Genomic DNA, 22,249 nt, shown 5'->3' with positions numbered 1-22,249 from the left:
CTTATAATCTGTGAGTGAATCTGAAAGTTACTTCAGCAGTAAACCTTTTTTCATTGGCAGAACCAGAAGTTACTCTTTATATTTGAGACTCCCCTTTACCTGAGACACCATCAGATCCAGTCTGGGTGGAGTGGAGGAGAGGATCCCTCTCAGAGCAGCTTCCACTGTTGCTCTGAGTCTGTTTCGGGCTTTGGGCTTGGTGGTGGCCACAATGGAAAATCCTGATTCACGCTGATATGTAGTTGTGATTGGGAGGAGTTTCACAGCTCTCAGTGCCAGACATGGGTACTCCTTTGAGACAGCAATCCAGAAGGAGCCCAGATCCGGTTTGCCCCACTGCAACGTTAAAGTGCTGTCAGTGGAAACTTCCAGAAGCTGGGATTCCAGATGTGAGAGCAAAGCAGCATCATTTTCAGTGGGATCAACAGAAAATGGGTCCAAAATCCACACATGTGCTTCTCTGGGATCCTCAGGGAAACATTAATCAAGACAGACAGATAGACAGAGTCACTGACCTTCACCTGAGGAGAGTTTTCCAAGATGTGAGACAAAAGTGGAAACATGTCCATCGTCTTCTCTTGGACCCTCTTAGTCCACAAAGCAAGTTTCCTCTTGAAAGCTTCAACTTTGTCTGCAATAAAAACATGTTGCTGTTCAGCTGGTTCAGCAGTGAGGTAGGCACGCTCAGCGGTGGACTTTGCGTTAGCATAATAATGTACAAGAGGAGATTTTTCTCTGTAAGAAAAGAGAAGACCTCATTCTCCTGCTCAATGTCACCTCACTGTGGCAGAGCAGATGGACGTGATCTGCTTCCATGTCTTCACAAAGCTCAGCAAAACAACTGGAGTTTACAGCATTATTTTTATGAAGTTTTCACACTTACATCCATCACATCGTGGTTTGCTGCAAGGCTTTCACAGTGGAGAACACAGTGGGTCCATTTAGCTACTGGTGCACGATCAAGAATCTGCCTAATGACGCCGTGATGCCTGCCAGTTATTGAAGCTGCACCATCACTGCACACCCCAACATCTACCAGCTGCCAACTGCTGTCCCAGTATAACAAACAAAAACCAGCAGCAATGCACCATTTGTGACATCAGTGGCCTCGTCTAGTTCCAAAGAGAAAAAACGGACTACTTTTTATTCTTTCCAGAAGCTGATGCTGTATGTCTGGGGCTATGTCTGTGATACGGTGGCTCACAGTGTCGTTTGAAAGTGGGATGGTCAGTAGCTTCTTTGGAGCAGCCTCTCCGATCATCTCACAGCACATATCTACAGAAATGTCCAAACATGGCCATGATCCCATGGTTAAGAATCACTGTCTTATAGGGTTTCAATAACTCCAAATGTTGGTTGCTTGGATCCACCAGTCATCTGATGCGCAGAGAAGGCAGATAAACGTGAGGAGAAGCACCAAGACCCAATGTAAGCTATGACACAGTGACCAAAGATCATTACTGATTAATTATGTTAGTGGTTTGACCCCTGGCTAGTCCGGTCTGCATGCCAAAGTGTCCTTGGGCAGGTCAGTGAACCCCAAGCTGCTCCAGAGTGCGTGTGAATGTTACATAAATGGACTGATTCTTATCAGTACTCAAGTCCTCAAAGCGCTCTATACAACACGATTCACCCAATCACACAAGCACTTTCTCTGCACTTAGTGCTTTCTAACTGCATTCACACACATTCACACTCCGATGGATGCATCGGAGAGCAACCTGGGGTTAGTATCTTGCCCAAGGATACTTGACATGCAGACTGGAGGAGCCAGGATCGACACCAACCTTCCGATCTGTAGGTGACCTGCTCTACCTCCGGAGCTACACCCCACATACAAAGCGTCAGACTTCCTGCTTGTATGTTTGCGTGTGAAGGAGACCTGTTGTATAAAGTAAGAGGTCAGGCAGAGTAGAAAAGCGCTTTGTTAAAACCAGTCTATTAATCTAACAGAGACACACCCTACAACTCCAAACGCACGCAAAGTGGCGACAACTCCCACAGGAAGACAATGCTGTCTTTTGTGTAGCTGGTTTTAAGAAGTTTTCCATTGTTTCTTTTATATTATATTAATTTACTGTTTAGGGGAAAAAAGGATCGTGTTTTGGCTCCGATTGAGATCGACCTGTTATAGCTACAAGAGCGAGTTATGCATTTTATTTTGAAATTTTTAACCGGAAGCAAAAGTCATTTTTCTTGCGCTACCTTGAAAATAAAGTGGAGGCTGGTTGAAAGCGCTTCGTAAGTCATGTAAAAAATGTTTACAACATGACTCTGTTTATGTGGGGCAGCTAGGAGTCTAAATATCCACGCGAGACTCCTTGGAGATCGGGCTGTTGGTTTGGCGACACGCTGCGGATGATACATTCCAGCTAGCCTAAAGCTGCTATAGTTAGCTAGCTACTACTCGCCAGGTTTGACTTTCTTGTGCTTTCCAAGCTGATAGCGCAGTGAGTGATGTGGAAAGTAACGTTTCAAGCGCTCGGTGTTTTGCTGTTGGCGTGGTTGTTGGGAAACTTTGTTCTGGGCTGGTTTCAGCAAAACACCAAAGCCCAAACGCAGCACAGCGAGCAGCATCCGAGCAGAACCTCGGAGAGCCAGGACCAGAGCTGCTTCTGTCACGTAAGTAGCCCCAAACACGGAGCTTTTGTCACCGGAGAGATACAGTTTGTTTTTTTTAATAACATAGTTTGTTGTTCTTCATGAAGCTTGTAATCTGCGAAAGTCACAGTTTTGTTTTAGGAGCTTCCAGCACTTTCTACTGTCATTTTATTTTGACGTCACTGTGTGTACGTGAGATGCTAGTTAGCGACTGTCCATGAGTGCACAAATTGTTTTATTTTCTGCCATTTGATAAATAAATAGATATGGTTACAATTGACCGACTAAATTGGTATTTAAACCGAAATCTCTTCTTGTTTGTACTGAACAGTGAGTCCTTAAAGTAGACTAATGAGCAGAGTGGAGAGCGCTCCTCTTCCTGTCCTCGGACCCAGCAGCGAGTTAAACCGGCCGAAGTTCTTGCGAGTTGGGCGAAAAGCGTGGTGTGATCTGATTGGCTGTGTCAGAGCTCCCGCTTTACAGCCTCCTCACGGACATTGTAGTCTTTTGCGTAGAAGTTGCCAAGTGTCCCTAGCGACCTATAACATGTAGATGACTACAAACGGGGAGGCGCCGTCAGAGGGGCGGCGTTTGTTTTGACAGCGGCTTGTTTGTAGGCGGGGCTTCTGGCGGGCATGGAAGTGCGGGTCTGTGATGACAGCACAGACATACAGCTGCCGCTGTGACATATGGACAGTTACACGAGGGGGAAGTTTTAATTTGAAGGAAGTTGAAACACAGAAAGCTGAAGGCGAACAACAGGATGCTGAGAAAAACGGTTCTTTTCCTGGCGCTCAGTGGACTGCTGCACTCTGAGGTCTGCTGTGGTTTGGTGTTTGTCATTAGTTTTTGTCACAGTAAGATTGTCTTTGTGTTTCTGGAGTGTATATAAGTATATATAATACTAGTGTAAAGGGTTTACAAAGGTTTCTAAAATACCCGCACGTAGTTTAGCTGTACTGCTCTTTACAGAGCTGAGCAGTTGCTGCCATATGTTTTGTCACATCTTTGATAGCTTGAAAAGGAAAAGCCTGTTGTGAAATATAAAGAATGTGAAAGTACTTTACAAGTTTTTACAACTTCATACTTGTAAAGTACTTCTGTAGTTGTTCGGTTTCGGTTCAAATAACTCTGTCTCTCTCTCACTCACGCACACACACACACACACACACACACACACACACACACACACACACACACACACACACACACAAATGCAAAAAAGCCCCCAAACAGTACAATGTCCATCTTTACTCAGTATTGAGGAATATTTTGGGATATTTTGTTAATAACATTTTATTTATCTTTCATTTTCTCTTAATTTGCAGACTACAGTATTAATGAAGCCTCTGAGACTCTAATCATGAGCTAACTGAACTGAAAGAGTGTCCAGAGCTGTTCTCCAGCCAGTTAGAGCAGATGTTTGGTGATGTTTGAGGCTCTACCTGCTGTGCACAGAGCTGAGCTACCTAACAAAACTAGCCCGAGCCATTTGACTGTTTACCAAGCTTCTTAACATGTGAATGCTGGGTTGTTCTTCAGTTCAAACACATTTGCAGGTTTCAGTCAGCAGCTGACGGTTTGTAGAGCAGACGATGGGCTTTGTGGGTTCAGGTAACACAGCGTGATGGATGTATTATGTATGAACGTGCAGGTAGGTGGTGGTTTGTCTGATGGCGGAGCATCATCACCTGATCCTAATAGTTTTTCTTGTTTTCTTAATGTAATTTCTAGAACATGATTATAAATTTGTAACAGCAGCAAAATTATAGTAGTCATCAGACATGTGAACCCTACCTGGGGGTGGGGGGTTGTGTCAGGAACGGGTCCAAAGCAAACGTGGCTCATTGATAAGAGGAGGCGAAGCCACAAAAAGACTTAACAGCAACTGTAATGTCTCCTAACAAGGCGCACTTTAGACTTTTACAGCGTTTTAATTTATTGTAAAGTTCTAAAGAGAGCTGCCATCTATGGCTGTCCACAGAACAAGAAGCACAGTAGCAGGTGTGGTGTTCCTTTACATGAAACAACAGTTTTCCATCATAAATTCATGCAAAAGCGCACAAACCGCTGCATAAAACCCACCAAGTAGGGAACGATTGTCTAAATGTCCGAAATAGGGATGTGAGACTGCCTGCACCTGCTAATGCTGCATGTTGTTGTCTCTATGAACCGAGTCTCTGGATCCAGTTCAGCTGAACTTGTGTTTTAACTGTTTTGTTCCATCATGCTGTGGTTAAAACATCTGTTCAGATTAACTCGAGTCAGTCGGTCAGGAAGACCGTTTAAGAACGGGATGATGGTTACTGCTCTTTAAAAACATGACCAGCTGATGTAAAATGCTGTCTGTGTGACTGTGTTCAAACAGACACTTTGGAATAAAAGCTAAACATCTGCTCCTCTCCTATGTGAGATCCCTCAGGGTAGGGCTGTTCGATATAACGATATATATCTGATGACGATATAAAAACGTCTGTCGTTTCATTTTACGCTGTCGTTTGTTTCGTGGTGTCGCAAAATAAACTGTTTACGGCAATATCATGGTTCTGATGGTCACAGTAGTGGCTATATTAAGTTCTCTCTTTCTCTTATATTTAGTATAACCACACTACTGACGGACAAGCGCCTGTTTTAATGCGTTGTCGTTAGCAACAATGACGGTAAAACCATAGCGTGTCCGCTGGTTTAGTTTCCACATGAACCTTTCACAATAAAGCTCAAGATCCTGTTGAGACTTTTCAAAATAAACTGAATCAGGTGAAAGATGCAGAGAGTTTATGGATGAGGATTAAAAAGAGTCGTCAGGTGCTAAAAAATAAACCTTAGACTCAAACGTCAGAACAGGCTTTTCCCCGCAGCACGCCGTGTAATAAACACGAAACCGGCGCCGTTACAACTTATGTCTAAAAATGTATCGTTTCACGCATCGGTTAAAACACTCGACTCCAGCTACACGACAGGATTTACAGAAAATGTTCCATGTTTGTGATTTATATCGTTATCACGATGATGGATGTTTTATATCGGGATGTGAGATCGTGGTCATGTGGCGCAGCCCGACCTCAGGGCTCACTTCTGTTGTCACCCATCAAAGAGCTTCACGGCAGTAATTTTGTCTTCAGGTGTTACATCTCCCAGTGAAGGCGTAACTATCACTGACCTTTGAAGTGCTCTCAGGCTACGTCCACACGAATGCATTTTCAAACGAAAACGTTTTGGCGTCCCGTCAACACCGAGACGCCGTTTTCCTCGTGGGAAAACACAGCGTTTTGAAAACGCTCTCAAAAACGCACGCATTTCAAAAGGGAGCTGTCCCGTCGCAGACTTTCTAAACCGATGACGCATTTTAGTCATGTGATGCAGTCACGTGACCAAGCTAAGATAGTGGAGGGCGTCATACAGCAGTCGCCCTGAAAAAGACGAATATCCGTTTGTTCTTATAGCTCTCCTTCAAATTCTTTAATTCTCACTCGCGTTTGCGCAGGACTGGAACGTCAGCGTTTTCATCCGTTTCAATGTGGACGCACACCTCTGTGAAAACCACTGAAAACTCTAGTGTGGGCGTGGAGCGTTTTCAAATCTAGTGTGGGCGTAGCCTCAATCTCATCCATGGCAAACTGAGGCTGCCACGTCTGATGGTCAGAGTTTAGTACAAACTTCAGACTTCGACTTGTGCTGCGTGACGTTGTCAGGTTTGAGTCCACGCGTCTGTCGTGTGTTTCTAGCACACAGCTTCACTTAAACCACCTGAGATGACATCATGATTATTTATGATGAGTGGAAACACTGACACTGTTATTTAGAGATGAGGTGTCGTTAAACGAAGTGTCCTGCTCTGCTTCAGCTCACAGGCGTCCTGGACGACTGCTTCTGTGACGTCGAAAGCATCGACATTTTCAACAACTTCAAGCTCCACCCTCGCATCAGGAAGCTGACAGAGAGAGACTACTTCAGATACTACAGGGTAAGAGCTGCTGCAGCTACAGTGGACCAGTGAGGCTCACTGCAGTAGTGAAAACAGATGGAAATCACAGGGATCTCTTTTGCATGTGTGCGCGCTGTTGTCTATTTGCAGGTCTTTGTGTTTACAGCCACATGTTGTCACAACATGAGTTACTGTTAGACCTCAGTGGTGTGTCCTCCCACAGAGCACACGTGAACATGCAGACTGAGCGTCACACCACGGAGGTTCTTGTTTTAAAGACGGGCACAGAGACGCTACAGGACGACTCGCTCACGGTTTATTCACAGGCCACAAAACAAGAACCAAACAATCCTGAAAACAACAAACACATGAATACATCAACACAATTCTAACAAAACGTCTTTGTACGTTAAAACAACGCTCAGTCCCACGATGCAACTGCTCCCACAACCCAGAGCGAATCTTCTTCATTTTTGAAACCAGGGGAGTCATTTCTCTTCGGAGCAGCGACCACACCAGGCCGTCCCAGGAGGACGAGGAGAAGCCTCCCATCTCAGTCTCGTCCCATCACAGCCCAACTTATGCTCCGCCCTTGAGCCGCACGCTCGCTGCCACAGCGTCTTCCCGCGTGGCGTCTTCCCGCGTGGCATCGCCCTGCGAGCAGAGAAACATCGTCTGGGAATCTGGCCTGGTTATAGCCATGGCGATCCTCTCCCAACACGGCTGCACCCGGTGAACAACAGTGGAGACGCTGCTCACAAATGCAGGCGGAGGTGCAGCTGTGCTACGCCCCTGACGAGAGGGCAGCGCACTGTTTCCCTTCTGCGCGTTCCTTCCCTTCATATCAGGGCCGCCCTCACTGCTCAGCCAGCTTTAAACAGGCCCTTTCACCCGCTGATAGGACACGCCCACACCAAGCCCAGCCAGTCCACAGTGGGTTCATGCAAATAAAAACTACACTCACAAATAAATCAATCAGAATAAAATGATGACAGACAAATCTAAATCCCCACTGTGGGACAAACATGCTGTGGATGGATCCTTTTCCTCGGCTCCCAGCGTGCAGCTGTTGGATGACACGTTCCTAAACATCTGTGTAGATGATTCTCACGTATAGACTCATGCAGCACTTTCTCGTCCTTTCTTCTTGTGTCTCTAGTTTGGGTGTTACAGAACAGGAAGTGACGTCTGACTCTTGTACCGGTGTCGTGTTACACTGTAGTTTGTCAGTGCTGCCATAAAAAGTCGTGCAGTCTCCTGGAAGGAGCTGTGTTTGATGAAGACGCTGCTACACTTCTGTCTGGCTGTGTTTTTATTAGCACAGCAGTCTGAGCAGCACAAGCATGAGCACGTGGATGCTGTGAGGCGCAGAGGGAGCGAGACAGACGGATCTGCAGCTATAATGATCCATATCAGCTTGTAGATCAGCACGTTTTTAAGGACAGACCAAACGTACCGCCTCCCTCAGCTGCAGCTTGCAGCACAAACATGGTTCTGTGCTAACCTCTGTGTGATCAAACTGCTCACACATTAAAATCTTTTAATGCCAAAGTGTTGAACATGTTTCCACAAATCGATTGTGTGTGTTTGGTGTCGGAGGTGGGTGGAGGCTCGGGGTCGCCTGTAGCTGCGCAGCACCATCACACTGAGGTGCGGCGGCGGCGTGAACAGGCGGCTGCTCTGTGTGTGTCTGTGAGCAGCACACACACACTGATCATGTCGTTCACTCACACAGCAGACCTGAGGTCACCTTAATGCTGCGAGTCACTGGATGTGTCCGAGTGTCATTTCAGTGTGACGTGGAGAGAAGACGCACACAAGAAGCAGACAAACACTTCCTGTGTCTGTCTTCAGTTCAGTTTCCAGCTCCGCCCCGCTGCCAGTCACACGTTCTCTCCCACTGTCGCCGTCCCTCGCTGTCAGGACCGGGTCACCACGTCACGCTGGCCGATTAGGTGTCGTGCCCTGACGAGAGGGCAGCGGGGCCCTCGTGTCACCTGGCCTTCCTCCTCATATCTGGGGCCGCTCAGCTAGTCTGCTTTTAAAAGGTCACAGCTGATAGGCCCCTTCTGGACACACCCACACCTCAGCAGGTGATCCCAATCAGCTCATTTGTCCCGTGTGCAGCCAGAGCACGGCGGAGTCAAATAAAACAATAAAACCATGCAAGTTCAGTTTTATTTACACACAACAAATCACAACAAAGTCGCATCGAGGTGCTTCATAGATAGAGAGAACAATCATGTGACCCCCCCCCCCCAAATAAAAACTACACTCAATAAACTAAAAATGAACAAAACCAACGTACCAGATAAATACAAATTCCCACCGTGTCTCACACACACACACACACACACACACACACACACACACACTAGTTGTGTTGTAAGCAGTGCTCTGATTGGTGCGCTTCAGAAAGGCCAGTGCAAGTTTGTCTGTAATAGTTTTAATATGTTCACGCTGTGAGCGAGGACGAGACGCGGTGGGCGTGGCTGAGTGTACCGTAACACGAATCACAGCGTTTGTATGAATGGCGTCCGGGCGAGCAGAATGATTGCAGGGGAAACGAGCGTGTGTCCTACGTGCACGTCAGCAGCCGTCCACAGTCAGTGGGCACGGGCCTCCCTGTGACATCGACACTCGCGGCACCACTTGGGCGTGTCTAAAAACACGATGTGAGCCACCCACAGCTGTGGAGCCGATCACACGCCACGCCCTCGTCCTCACACCCACACCTGATTTCTCTGTCACTGAACCCTGGTTGTGCGGCGAGCCTACAGCGTCAGGCAGCGAGCGTCTGTCCTTCATGTGGACGAGCCTCTGCTTCCTGCCTCTGTCATAGTAACAGTAATAATCAATGAGTCGGTGCTGAGTGTCTGTTGTGTCTGTGCTGCAGGTGAACCTGAAGCGACCGTGTCCTTTCTGGCCTGATGACGGACACTGCTCCATCAAAGACTGCCACGTGGAGCCCTGCCCAGAGGTCAGCCCGCCTTACTGCAGTCTCTTTACCGCCCAGTCAGTCACGCCGGCTGGTTGAGGACGGAGACAACCTAACTGTCACATGCTGCCTTAGATGTGTTTTCTCAGTGTGAACATGGTCACCTATCATTGTTTGATGGTCTGTTTCATTTCACAGAGCAAGGTTCCTGTTGGCATCAAGTCTGGGAACTACAACAAGGTGAGACCAGCTGTTCCTGACTGAGCTGCACAGCTTGTTGTTATCATGCACAGCTGTGGTCACATGATCGCCTGCACATGAGTGCTGTGTGTATCTGGACTGTTGTTGTTCCAGTGCAGTTTCTGCAGCTCACAGGACTTTAAAAACAAGACTAAGGCTACGTTCACTCTGCAGGTCTTAGACCCAGACCAACAGTATGTTTGACTGATGGACCTTAATATAAAGACTTCGGACTTCCGTTTCCCAATTTTTGCTTTAAGTTATTTTGTTATTGACATAATAATGTAAATAACCTAATAATGATCCTTATTGCTGTTTTAGAGGAGCGCTGCTTCAAAGGATAGTTTCTGTCAGAATCTGCAGATTATACAGAACAAATAAAATGTTGTGGATTCAGGACCTCATACGAAAGTGACCCAGATCGGATTTGAAAATATCGGATTTGTGCCGTTCACACTGTCACAACATGATCGGATATGGGTCGCAGAGGGTCAGGAAAGTCGGATTTGATGCGCTTTTGCCTGCAGTGTGAACGTAGCCTAAGGTGGAGGAAGGTGCAGATATTGTGTTTTGTCTCACTCGCTCTGGCTCAGAGGTGTAGCCCGGCACTTCTGGCTGATATTTGACTGCGTCGGTTTCAGTGAGTCACATGTTAAACAGCACATGTGACATGGAGCTGCTGGGGGACACACAGCACCTTCTTCCTGTATGGACTGTTGGTGCTGCCTCCCAGACTCCTCTGACCAATGAGTGGACTGAAGACGAGTGTCAGTGGGTACTGAGTGTGTAGCAGTGTCATCATTGTGTGTGCAGTTCTGAGTGAAGCTTTGTGAACGTTTGTGCTGTGCAGTCATGTCAGGAATGCCCTCAGTCCTGCTTCTCTGGGTTTAACTAACGTAATAATAGTTGTGCAGGTTTGACTGTGGTGATCAAAGCTCCTGCAGCTCCTGCAGCTCCTGCAGCTCGTGCACTAGTGCACTAGTGCACTAGTGCACTGCAGCAGTGAAATGTCAGGAGTTTGTTTCACTGCTTGACATATTAACACAATTTCTACCAACGTTGTTAATTTAGCCGAGACACTCGCTGCCGCTCGGGTCAAAAACAAACCCAAAAAGTGAGTCGTGAAAGACGAGCAGCTGATCTCCAGCCTGAGCTGACAGTCACAGCAGTGAGGTCATCAGGGTCTCCACAGGGACCTCGTGCAGGACATCAGACTGAGTGAAAGCACTGCTGAGCATTCTTAGATCCAAAGGTTGAAGTCCACACCTTCTGTTGTTGATGTCATCATTATTGTTGTTGTGCTGTATGAGGCACTTTTGTGCGTTTTGTGTAAACACTGTCAGGTATGGAAGTATTGATGCATCTGATCTGTGCATCAAACTTCCATAAGCATGATTTACACACAGGTTAGTGCCTCACTCCCTCTGCAGTGTTGCATGTGTTTGTGCTCACCTGATCAGTGGTTATGACACTTATAACCTGACCTCCCAGCCCGTTGTTCACTCAGCGGGAACATGTCGCTGAGTCGTGTTAGTGAATCCACGTTAGGTGGACGTGTCAGCGCTGCACTGTTGTGCACGCGCTCTGTGACATCAGACAGGAGACACTTTGAATGGCGGCTGTGGCGGCGGCCTCGTAGCTGCTGTCGGTCTCTTACTTCAGAGGAAGTTTCAGAGCTGCTGCGTTTGTTCCAGCACTTCCTGGACTGAGCGCACACACAGCCGCTCTTCTTATCTCCTCTGATAGCGTCTACATGGAGACGCTGAGAGCAGCGTGTTTGTCGCTCTCGGCCAACAGCCTGGCGTTTGCCTTGAAATGACCCAGAAGTGTTTGCACATCTGCTCTGGTCTCAGTCAGGGGCAGATGTTTCCCCGACCGTCAGCTGGGAGACGCAGCCAGACTTAAAGCGAGCCTCAGAGTGGCCGTGAGAAGTACCGCAGGTGCCTCGACGGTCAGGGAGAGGTCACAGTGAAATCAAAGCATTTGAATATGATCGAAATAGTAAAAACTCCTCTAAATGTAACTGAGACGCAGAGGCTGTTGTTTCACACACAAACCCGTTTGACTGCTCGGGTACTCCTGAACGTGTCCTTTCAGGTGGAGTTTTCTGTTTGAAATAAAAACACCAAGATTGGACGAGTCACGTGTTTGTGCACTCGCTGCTGGACCTGGGGGTGGAGCTAGAGCTGGGGGTGGAGCTAGAGCTGGGGGTGGGGCTAGAGCTAGGGGTGGAGCTAGAGCTGGGGGTGGGGGTTGAAGGGGCCTGAGATGTGTCAAAAGCAGTAAAGTGTAAAAGTGTCTGTGCAGATGTTTCCTTACTCATCGTCTCGATGTTCACTCAGAAACAAGAAGAATTTGTTTTTTCTTCCGTTGTTAAATCAAAGCACAGATTTATAAGAATCGTGTATTTGGCTCTTCATGACCGTCGTGTTATCAGCTCACACTGGGCTGTGCTTACCTGGCACAAGCAGAAGGTGGAGCAGGGTTTAACCTCTGAGTCGAGCGTTATGTTTGTGTCTTTGTGCGACGGTTGAGTGTTGGGCTGTTGTGTACAGCAGCTGTTGTTTGGGCGATCGTGGCTCAAGAGTTGGCAGTTCGTCTTGTAATCAGAAGGTTGCCGGTTCGAGCCCCGGCTTGGACAGTCTCGGTCGTTGTGTCCTTGGGCAAGACACTTCACCCGCTGCCTACTGGTGGTGGTCAGAGGGCCTCGCCTCTGTCAGTGCGCCCCAGGGTGGCTGTGGCTACAATGTAGCTGCCATCACCAGTGTGTGAATGTGAGGATGACTGGATGTATAAAGCACTTTACAAAGTTAAAGTGCTTTGTAAAGCACTTTAACTTTAACTTTTTTTTGTTACAAACACAGGCCATTTTACATACTTACAGGCCACTTTGATAAGCTGGAACACTTTCATCGAGCCCAGTGAAGATGATGTGACGTCTGAGTGGTGTCTGTGATAAACGGTGTTATTAAGAATCCCTCCTGTGTCCAGTACTCGCAGGCGGCCAATACGATGTCGGACGTGGTGGAGTGCCAGCAGGCCAAGGAGCTGGGGGCCATCAACAGCACGCTGAGGTGAGTCCAGACCTGCTCCGTCTTTATCTGCAGCTGGTTTCACCTCAGCAGCAGCAGAGCTTTCTCCTACAACCCTGGAGGCTCCTCTGTGAAGCAGCGGCTGGTGCGCACACAGGATGTGACCGTGTGTTACAAACGCCGCTTTACTCACGTGGGTTTGAAATGTAACAAACAAAGAGGCAGGAGGCAGCATGTCCTGATGAAAACAGCCACCACACTCACATCTGCTGATGTGGCCAGATGTGCACCTCTCAGACTGTCTAACCTCGCGTGACGCAGTGACCACACGACTGAGCGCCGCTGCGTGTTAACGACACGTCAGTAAAGAAGAACCACTCCGTGATCTCTTTGTTCTGGTCGGCACTTCCTGTCCTCCAACTGCAGCGCCGCTGTGACGTCATCTACAGTTTGTGCTGCGCGGCGCCTGCATGTTGTCCCTGCAGCACGATGCAGTGAGCTTAGATGACACGTCAGAGCTGAAATGCACAAATCGGAGCTTTACATGCATCTCTGCATGTTCTGATCCTGAGTCAGTTTTCACAGCTGTGAACCTCTGGAGTTGAAGAATCCTTAGATCTGGATCAGACGTCTGGTTTAACGACTTTATGCTCGTCCTGTATCCCTGTGATCTCCCAGTCTCATCTCACCCGTGTAGTTTTTAGAGAAGCTGAGCTTCTCTTACTTCCTGTCATTTAGTTTAATCTCGTTGTGTTTACTGGAATTTGAAATGAACTCATGACAGATGTGAGCCATCAGTTGTGGCTGCACTGGTTTCTCTGCTCCCAGTGTCCAGTCTGTGCTCCTCCTCACACAGAGGAGCAGACTGGGCTCAAGCAGAGGCATGTGTAATAAACTGACAGCAACTCCACAGACGCACACTTAAGTGCATGTGCAGTTTGCATGTGCAGTTTGCATGTGCAGTAAGGGAAACATCCCTGCAGCTTTTGCTGATGCTGGTTTCAGACTCGTGACCTTTACTGGAAACAGACTTCCTTCATTAAGAATCACGTGATGGGAGACATGAAAATGAACATTTACGTGGACGTTGTGATCAAACTGTGATCTTGGTCTTCATGTGTTGTTAGCTGTCGAGTAAAGTTAGAACATGTGTATTTTTTCTGGTTCCAGTAACCAGAGTAAGGAGGCGTTCGCTGACTGGGCGAGACACGACGACGCTCAGGATCACTTCTGTGAGCTGGACGGTGAGCATCTCTTTACTCTGTGTATCTGTGAGGCATCAAACTTCACTACCAGGACAAACTCCTCCTTTACAAAAACCCAAAATACAAAAGTGTAACGGGCACGATGTGTCCTTATTCCAGCTCTTTACATGAATGTGCTCAGTTAAACGGCACATTTGTAGCCGCGCTGCTAAGAAGGAAATATCTCTAATGATGCCCCCGAGCCGCTGCCGTCAGGCTTTTTTAATCCATGAAACGTGTTTCAGATGAGACGTCTCCAGATGCCGAGTATGTGGATCTGCTCCTGAATCCAGAGCGATTCACCGGATATAAGGGTCCGTCCGCCTGGAGAGTGTGGAACAGCATCTACGAGGAGAACTGCTTCAAGTAAGCCTGGAGCTGCCTGCACACAAATGCTCGTCTCTGAGGTTCTACTGAAAATGTGTTTTTGTGTCCACAGGCCCAGGTCGGTGTATCGACCTCTGAACCCTCTGGCTCCCAGCAGAGGTGAGCTGCTACCTTTACAGACCCTGCTGTGCAGGTATACGTGGGAGGAGGGCTTAGCAGCCGCTCACGGTTCAGTTGTTGGAATTTTAATGATCAGTGAGACAAACCCTAGAGTGACTCCAGAGCTTTAACCAGACTGGAGTGCACAGGTGAGAGAAGGACAGGTGGGAACTGAATGGGGAAGCAGGTGTGCGGCTGCAGCAGGTGTGTGGTGTGCGGCTGCAGCAGACGCGGCTGAACAGTTAGAAGAGCAACATGACAGGAAGTTCTCAGAAACACTTCAGTTAGGTCATTTATACCTGACTAATGTGTGCGTGTTTGAGAGCCCAGGAAACAGCTCGTGAGCTACTGTTGACGTGTTTGCTGTAGAAGCAGCTGCTCGCCTCGCAGTCTGACTACAGGCCGGTCTTTCTGGAAACGGTGACGGTGTGGAAGAACCGGAATGGCCTGTGCCATTCCAGACCCGGCTGTGTGTTTGGATGCTGTCAGTTGTGCTCATGGCAGACTGAGGTGATGTCATGCTGCCAGCACACAGTCTGCCAGCTGAATGAAGGTGTGCTGTCAGGGAGCCGAGTGCCTGCACAGGCCATTCCGGTTCTTCCACACCGTCACCGTTTCCAGAAAGACCGGCCTGTAGTCAGACTGCGAGGCGAGCAGCTGCTTCTACAGCAAACACGTAAACAGTAGCTCACGAGCTGTTTCCTGGGCTCTCAAACACGCACACATTAGTCAGGTATAAATGACCTAACTGAAGTGTTTCTGAGAACTTCCTGTCATGTTGCTGTAACTGTTCACACATCAGTGTACCTGCTTCAGCGGCTCGCCTCCTCCTGTTTATTCAGGCTGTGTCACAGGCTACTACAGCCTGAGTAAAGAGCTGGATTAAAACGCAGCTCTTCAGTGTATCTTAGATGTCTGTGTGTGAAACTAGAGCTCATACTTGTGTGCTATGTGTGTGCCTAATCACTGCACCGATCTAACAGTTTCCTTCCTTCTGTTTGTGTGTTCAGGAGACGATGATGGTGAGTAAACTAAACTTCCGTTGACGTTGATGTTGATGTGTTTTAGCCGTGTTGAAACCTCACTCTTCTTGTCCGTGTCGCTCATGTTGCAGGGGAAGGTTTCTACACCTGGCTTGAAGGTGGGTGCTGCCTCGTGTGCTCACGCCTCCACCACCCAGACTGACCTGAAGAACGCCGTTATCGTTCCTTAGTCCCATCTCTTTGTCATGTAAATCACATAAAGCTGAAGCGTCTGTGTAGCTGCAGCAGGCATGTCACTTCCTGTGGTTTTCAGCGTCTGTGTTCTGAAGTTAAACTGGTCTCGTCTCTGCTTCCTGTGGAAGACTTTGTGTGGGCAGGCTGCTGACAGGAGGCCACAGAGCTGTGGCTCATCACTGATGCGTAGATGTGATAAAATGCTGCTCTGGGCCCTCCTGAGGATGTGATGTTGCAGCCCGTTAAAGTTGTTGTAGCCCAAACACCCCCTCTCTGTGTGATGAAAGCTGTCACGTCCCTTATTTAAAGTCCTGTGCTCAGTAGCTGCTGGGTCATCTCTGCACCGTCACAAGTGAAGCTGATGTCCCAACACTACCAAACACATTTATTACAGATGTTGAGGTTTTCATCACACAACAGTCACATCTGTGGGATAAGTCTGGCTGCAGTGTGGCGCCGGTGCAGGGTTAGACTGTAGTGCTGGTTGATGTTTAAGGCATCATCCCCTGTCCCCCAGTGTTACACAGTTTTGGGTGGACTGAAGCTTTAAGCTGAGCCGTTGTCATCGCTGTCTCTGCAGGTTTATGTTTGGAGAAGAGAGTTTTCTACCGACTCATCTCAGGCCTCCACAGCAGCATCAACATCCACCTGTGTGCCGAGTACCTGCTGGACGGTACGACATCATACGGAGCAAACACACCTCGGGTGTTATTGTTTTATTTGGATGACAGTGTAGTGTGCTAAGATACCAGCTGATGTTAGCTAGCTTGGTTAGCAGCCACCTGCTGGTTATTGCTAAGCAACAGACTAATAAAATAAATCACTGACCAAAGCTGGAGCACGAACTGGGATGTGATCATTTACACGTCTCTTTAGCAGAATCAGCTGAAGCTCGGCTGATGAGTCGCGTGTACATTTTGCTTTTGGGGTTAGTTATGCTGCTGAATCAGCGATGGTGCTTTTCACGCTGTAAGTTGTTGTTGTTTGGCTCTTCAGAGGGATGGGGACGCTCAGTGTGGGGTCCAAACGTCCAGGAGTTTCGTCAGCGTTTTGACATGGCAGAGACAAAGGGGGAGGGCACGCGACGCCTGAAAAACCTCTACTTCCTGTACCTGATCGAGCTGCGGGCGCTCTACAAGGTGGCGCCGTACTTTGAACGAGCCATCGTCAACCTATACACGGGAAACGCTCAGGAGGACGGAGAGACCAAAGACCTGCTGCTGCAGATCTTCAATGAGATCAAGTAAGAAGGAGGAGCTTGATTCTTGTCAGGAGAGTCCAGCACGAGCTAAAACCCATATCTGAGTGGGGTTGTTTCAGGAGTTAGTGGGACCTACTACATCAGTGCTTTATTTTCTTATTTGACCCCTTAAAGAAAATATGTGGGGTGAAGCAGCTTCTGCGACTCAGTATAGACCTCCAGCTAAGCTCTGATAGCTTCCTCCCTCCATGGCTGCCATTGATGTGCTGCAGTCCTGTAGAGGATTGCTCTGAAAGCTGTTGTGACCGAGCCTTTAGCTAACACAATGTTGTCATGGTAACGAGCAGGTTAAATGATCCACACAGCCCAAAGATCACATGCTGTGTGATGCTGCACACCAGGATTATATGTTATATTATATGTACATGGCACCAAAGCACATTAGTCACTTCAAAGCTCTTTATATTCGTAGGTAAAGCCACAGTCATACAAAGAAAACCCAACAGTCACACGACCCCCCATGAGCAAGCACTGGGTGACAGTGGGAAGCAAACACTCCCTTTTAATAACTTGATCTAAGACGGAAACAGAGACGAATTTAAATCATTTTTGCTACATAATAGGTTTGTGGGGAAAAATCGATCATCAGCAGATAAGTGAAGCTGTCACATGGAGACAAAGGCAGCAGCCATAAATACTATATTACTTATGTAGAGAGTATTATCATCATCATCACTGTTTCTGGACCTCTGTGTCTTTAGAGCCTTCCCCATGCACTTCGATGAGAAGTCCATGTTTGCTGGACACAAACTGGAAGCCAAAACATTAAAGGTAAAAACTAAAGCTGCTACATGAACATCAGCACATGAAACTCTGTTTAGTCTCCATCCTGTGTTATACTTCACCTCCTCATGTGAAGGTGTAGCTCTGTCTGTCTGTGTGTGTGTGTCTGTGTGTCTGAGTGTCTGTCTGTGTGTCTGTCTGTGTGTCTGTGTGTCTGAGTGTCTGTGTGTGTGTCTGTCTGTGTGTGTGTCTGTCTCTGTGTGTGTCTGTGTGTGTCTGTGTGTGTGTGTCTCTGTGTCTGTGTGTCTGTGTGTGTCTGTGTGTGTCTGTCTGTGTCTCTGTGTGTCTGTGTGTCTGTGTGTGTCTGTGTGTCTGTGTGTGTCTCTGTGTGTGTCTCTGTGTCTGTGTGTGTCTCTGTGTGTGTCTCTGTGTGTGTGTGTGTCTGTGTGTCTGTCTGTGTGTGTCTGTGTGTGTCTCTGTGTGTGTCTCTGTGTGTGTCTCTGTGTGTGTGTGTGTCTGTGTGTCTGTCTGTGTGTCTCTGTGTGTGTCTCTGTGTGTGTCTGTGTGTCTCTGTGTGTGTCTCTGTGTCTGTGTGTCTCTGTGTGTGTCTGTGTGTCTCTGTGTGTCTCTGTGTGTGTCTGTGTGTGTCTGTGTGTCTCTGTGTGTGTCTGTGTGTCTCTGTGTGTGTCTGTGTGTCTCTGTGTGTGTCTGTCTGTCTGTGTGTGTGTCTGTCTGTGTGTGTGTCTCTGTGTCTGTGTGTCTCTGTGTGTGTCTGTGTGTCTCTGTGTGTCTCTGTGTGTGTCTGTGTGTGTCTGTGTGTCTCTGTGTGTGTCTCTGTGTCTGTGTGTGTCTCTGTGTGTGTCTCTGTGTCTGTGTGTCTCTGTGTGTGTCTGTGTGTCTCTGTGTGTGTCTGTGTGTCTCTGTGTGTCTCTGTGTGTGTCTGTGTGTGTCTGTGTGTCTCTGTGTGTGTCTGTCTGTCTGTTTGTGTGTCTGTCTGTGTGTGTGTCTGTGTGTCTCTGTGTGTGTCTGTGTGTCTCTGTGTGTGTCTCTGTGTCTGTGTGTCTGTCTGTGTGTCTGTGTGTGTGTCTCTGTGTCTGTGTGTGTCTGTGTGTCTGTCTCTGTGTGTGTGTGTGTGTGTGTGTCTGTGTGTCTGTCTGTACTATCCTCTGTTTCTCTTAGTTGTGACAGCGTCCTCTGTGATGAGTGTGTTTGAGGTGTCTGGTCCTGTGACAGTCAGCAGTATAACGACGACTCTGTTGCTGCTCTGGTTCAGTCTCTTTGTCCGCAGCATGAGCAGCAGCGCAGTCATAATCCACAGCGTCCTGTAATCGTTCTTGTTGCAGGAGGAGTTTCGTCTGCATTTCAAGAACATCTCCAGGATCATGGACTGTGTGGGCTGCAGTAAATGTCGCCTCTGGGGGAAACTGCAGGTGCGTCTTTGCATGTGTTCAGTTTGTGCGTTTTAAAGCAGCACAGTCTCAGATCTGCAGGTGGAGGTAAGGTGCCCTGATGTGGAGCCACCATAGAAGCCTTCATTAGGAAGAAAGACACACTCTCCATGTTTGTTAGAGCTCAGGCGTAAAAGGCTGCGTAGCACTGAATGGAATCACAGTAACTGTGAAGACGTAGCATCATATATGACCGCACCACGGTGTCCTTAACACGTCTTCAGTTTCCACAGCAAGACCTCATTGTTAAGGTTCGAGTCACGGTTAGTCTGCTGTCATTAGTAAAGTCCGTGTTGTCCCAGTGAACAAGTGTCAACTGTAGACAAACCCAACATAACGCTGTGTGCACGCTGCAGGGCTGTGTGTGTTCTCTACTCTCTCCCACCCGTGATGTCAGTTTACCCGTACAGTGTTCCTGCAGCCTCTGTGTTGTTCATGAAACAGTCTAAAAGCAAATACAGGTTTATGAGATGTTTTATTTGAATGTAACACAGCATCAGTTATTGCAATAAAACCGTTTAAAATAAAGCTTTTTGGGTTTAAAATGCACTGTGGGGGTTTAGAGTCTGCCCCCAGACTGTCTGTTCCCCGTCATGTGTCTGTGATTTGTAGGCTTGAGTGTCATAGAGTTTGTGTTGTGTGCAGACTCAGGGTCTGGGTACTGCTCTGAAGATCCTCTTCTCTGAGAAGGAGATCAAGAACCTTCCTGAACACAGCCCCTCCAAAGGCTTCCAGCTCACTCGTCAGGAGATCGTGGCCTTGATGAACGGCTTCGGCAGGTAAGCTTCTGCTCCGTGTGAGCGTGGGTCACTGTGCACTCTGTCCAGCAGTCGAACGTGTCGGTGCTGTCTGTCTCCATAGGTTATCCACCAGCATATATCAGCTCCATCACTTCCGTCAGCTGTTGGAGGAGAAGAGGTAACAGGAGGCGACGCTCCACCTGGACAGCAGGCGTCCCACACTGCAGCCGTCTACCTGCTCTCAGAAGAAGGACCTGAGGACCAGCAGTGACCCTGTTTTTGTCCCATGAACCGCCCCTCTATAAGCCCCTCCCCCCGTCACATCATGAATGTTAATTCTTCAGCCTCCTCTCGCCTTCACCAGAAAAGATTTGGAACATTTAAACGACACGTTTTTCTCTGCTCGTGAAACTTGTCCTCAAATTATTTTTGAAAAGTAAAAAGATGTTGATGTAGGACAACAGGAACGGAGCGAGGCCTCAGCGCCGAGAGGCCCGCCGCAGCAGGAGACGCTGCGCCCTCTGCTGACCTCACATCCTGTTGTCTTTTATACTGACACCTGATTTCCTGTAGAAGAAGGAAGGAGTCTGTCAGCGCACAGCTGCCTTTGTGTGTCTTTACGTTTTACTGTTGTTGCTCATGTCTGCTCGTGTGTGCCACCTCAGGCCTAACTCATGTCAGCTGTGTGTGTGTGTGTGTGTGTGTGGCAAAGTGCTTCTACGCAGTGTACCAGGGGCATGTGGAAATGTTATCGTACCATATCCACGAGGAGTGTGTGTGTGTGTGTGTGATCGTCCTCTCTCACAGTCAGTGAGGCGCCCTCAGAACACCGGGCTTCAGTCCGTGCAGGCAGAGGTAAACTCGGCCCTCATAAGAGTTCATATTTGTTTGTTTTCATCAACATCTGTCACTGATTACATCAGTGAGAGATGTTGATAAAATCATTTGTTTGTAAAATCATGGATGGAGGCAGCATGAAGCCAGCTGTAGTTTGGAGCGTTGCTGAGCATGTGTAGGACAGACACGCCTCGGTCATACTTCACTGGATGTGCACGCCGCTTAGTGACTGCTTCAAACGTCTCTCCAACCGTCACAGAAACCAGACACCTGCAGACACATCGTGTGTGTGTGTGTGTGTGTGTGTGCGTGTGTGTGTGCGTGTGTGTTTGCGTGTGCGTGTGCGTGTGCGTGTGCGTGTGTGTGTGTGTGTGTGTGTGTGTGTTGGCCAGTACAGAGCAGCTGATGGACTGCTGTTTCCTGCTGTGTGAGCCGTGCTGCTCAGGCTCCACTAGCTCGCTTTGCTGCTGTTTGGCTGCAGGTCTGTTGGCTTAAAGACACATTTGTTTAAAAAGTGTTAGAAACAATGTCAACTGGATTATTCACACAGAAATCAAACGTCTGTTCATACGAGTGAAGCTGAGGATGACGAGCACAGGTTCAGGGGTGCTGTGAGGAAAAGCAGCTGTGCATGATTCACAGCTGGAATCATATAGATCCACATGTTAACACAAATAAACCGCCGTGTGATGAAAAAAGATCCACCTCCTCAAACGAAACGTCTTTCAGACGAACTCTGTTTGCTCAGCAGTTAAAGCAGCAGGTGGACCAAAGAGTTCTGTGTTGCCTTGATTTGAATTTTTATCCTTTTGTGTGTTGAAGCTATTTTGAGCTGTTACGTCCTGATTCTGAGTAGATGTTTAAAAACAGAATAAATGCTGTGACGCAGCATCAAACCCACAGAGCAGCTTCAGCAGCTTCTTTGATGCTCGTTGTTTTCTCTGTGAAGTTGAAGTAAAAATAGGAAAATCATCCAGCTGCAGCTCTGTGTGTGTCTGTGTGTGTGTGCAGAGGGGCGTGCCATGAATCTGGACTTAAATGAACATTTAGAAGAACAGGTTGTTCTGTGTGATGCTGACGGTCAGTGCTGGCCTGTTAGCTGAGTAAGAAACGTCACCACGATGGACAGAAAGACTTTTTTCCTTCATTTCAGGAATTCACTTGTTTTAAAGCACAGGTGAGTCAATACTGCAGCTTTGTGCCACCTGATCTTAATCATGCGTTTTTATTCTCGTGCTAAACAAAAATAACATTCACAGCTTTCAGCAACACAAACCTAAAACTAAGAAATCAGTTTGGTTTTTACATTTTTATATATTTTTTGTTTTTGTTGTTGAGCTGAGAAGATGAAAGGTTAATGATGCTGATGTGAGAGGGTCACGGAGCTGCCGCAGGGCGCGAGGCGAGACCACTCACACCTGTAACATGTAAGACTGGCTCGAAGCTTTCAGGATCCAGATGTTGTGATCATGTGACCAATCAGTTATTGATGTATTATCGTTGGTTACTGTCAGTCGGCTGGAAGCCAATAAGACAGCAGGTGAGGTGTGTGCTGGT

General features: G+C 47.9%; 1 protein-coding gene across 2 annotated transcripts; it reads left to right on the top strand.

Moving 5' to 3' along the window:
- The first annotated feature begins 2,180 nt into the window (after positions 1–2,180).
- ero1b (endoplasmic reticulum oxidoreductase 1 beta) lies at positions 2,181–21,024 on the top strand. Of its 2 annotated transcripts, none has more exons than XM_087845892.1 (16): positions 2,181–2,622; positions 6,446–6,565; positions 9,423–9,506; positions 9,663–9,704; positions 12,696–12,778; positions 13,907–13,980; positions 14,226–14,346; positions 14,420–14,466; positions 15,477–15,488; positions 15,581–15,607; positions 16,264–16,356; positions 16,680–16,926; positions 17,646–17,715; positions 19,011–19,097; positions 19,761–19,894; positions 19,977–21,024. In XM_087845892.1, exons 1-16 carry the CDS (start codon positions 2,458–2,460, stop codon positions 20,035–20,037), a joined length of 1,467 nt encoding a protein of 488 aa, XP_087702018.1. In that variant the 5' UTR covers positions 2,181–2,457; the 3' UTR covers positions 20,038–21,024. The 2 variants fall into 2 exon arrangements, with proteins under 2 accessions (XP_087702018.1, XP_087702019.1); XM_087845893.1 differs by lacking the exon at positions 2,181–2,622 and adding an exon at positions 3,204–3,418.
- Positions 21,025–22,249: the final 1,225 nt, after the last annotated feature.

Source organism: Neolamprologus brichardi, chromosome 9 (genome assembly GCF_056152115.1).
Source record: "Neolamprologus brichardi isolate AB-2024 chromosome 9, ASM5615211v1, whole genome shotgun sequence".
Classification (NCBI taxonomy): domain Eukaryota; kingdom Metazoa; phylum Chordata; class Actinopteri; order Cichliformes; family Cichlidae; genus Neolamprologus; species Neolamprologus brichardi.
The sequence above is the reverse complement of the archived record's forward strand: the minus strand, read 5'-3'. Positions and strand labels throughout refer to the sequence as shown.

What these genes read in the sequence shown, in the direction of transcription:
- ero1b (XM_087845892.1), top strand. Translation starts at nt 2,458, where the DNA reads ATGTGGAAAGTAACGTTTCAAGCGCTCGGTGTTTTGCTGTTGGCGTGG. An exon ending in TTTCTACACCTGGCTTGAAG is followed by an intron (nt 15,608 to 16,263) that starts GTGGGTGCTGCC and finishes CTGTCTCTGCAG; the next exon opens with GTTTATGTTTGGAGAAGAGA. An exon ending in TGCCGAGTACCTGCTGGACG is followed by an intron (nt 16,357 to 16,679) that starts GTACGACATCAT and finishes TTGGCTCTTCAG; the next exon opens with AGGGATGGGGACGCTCAGTG.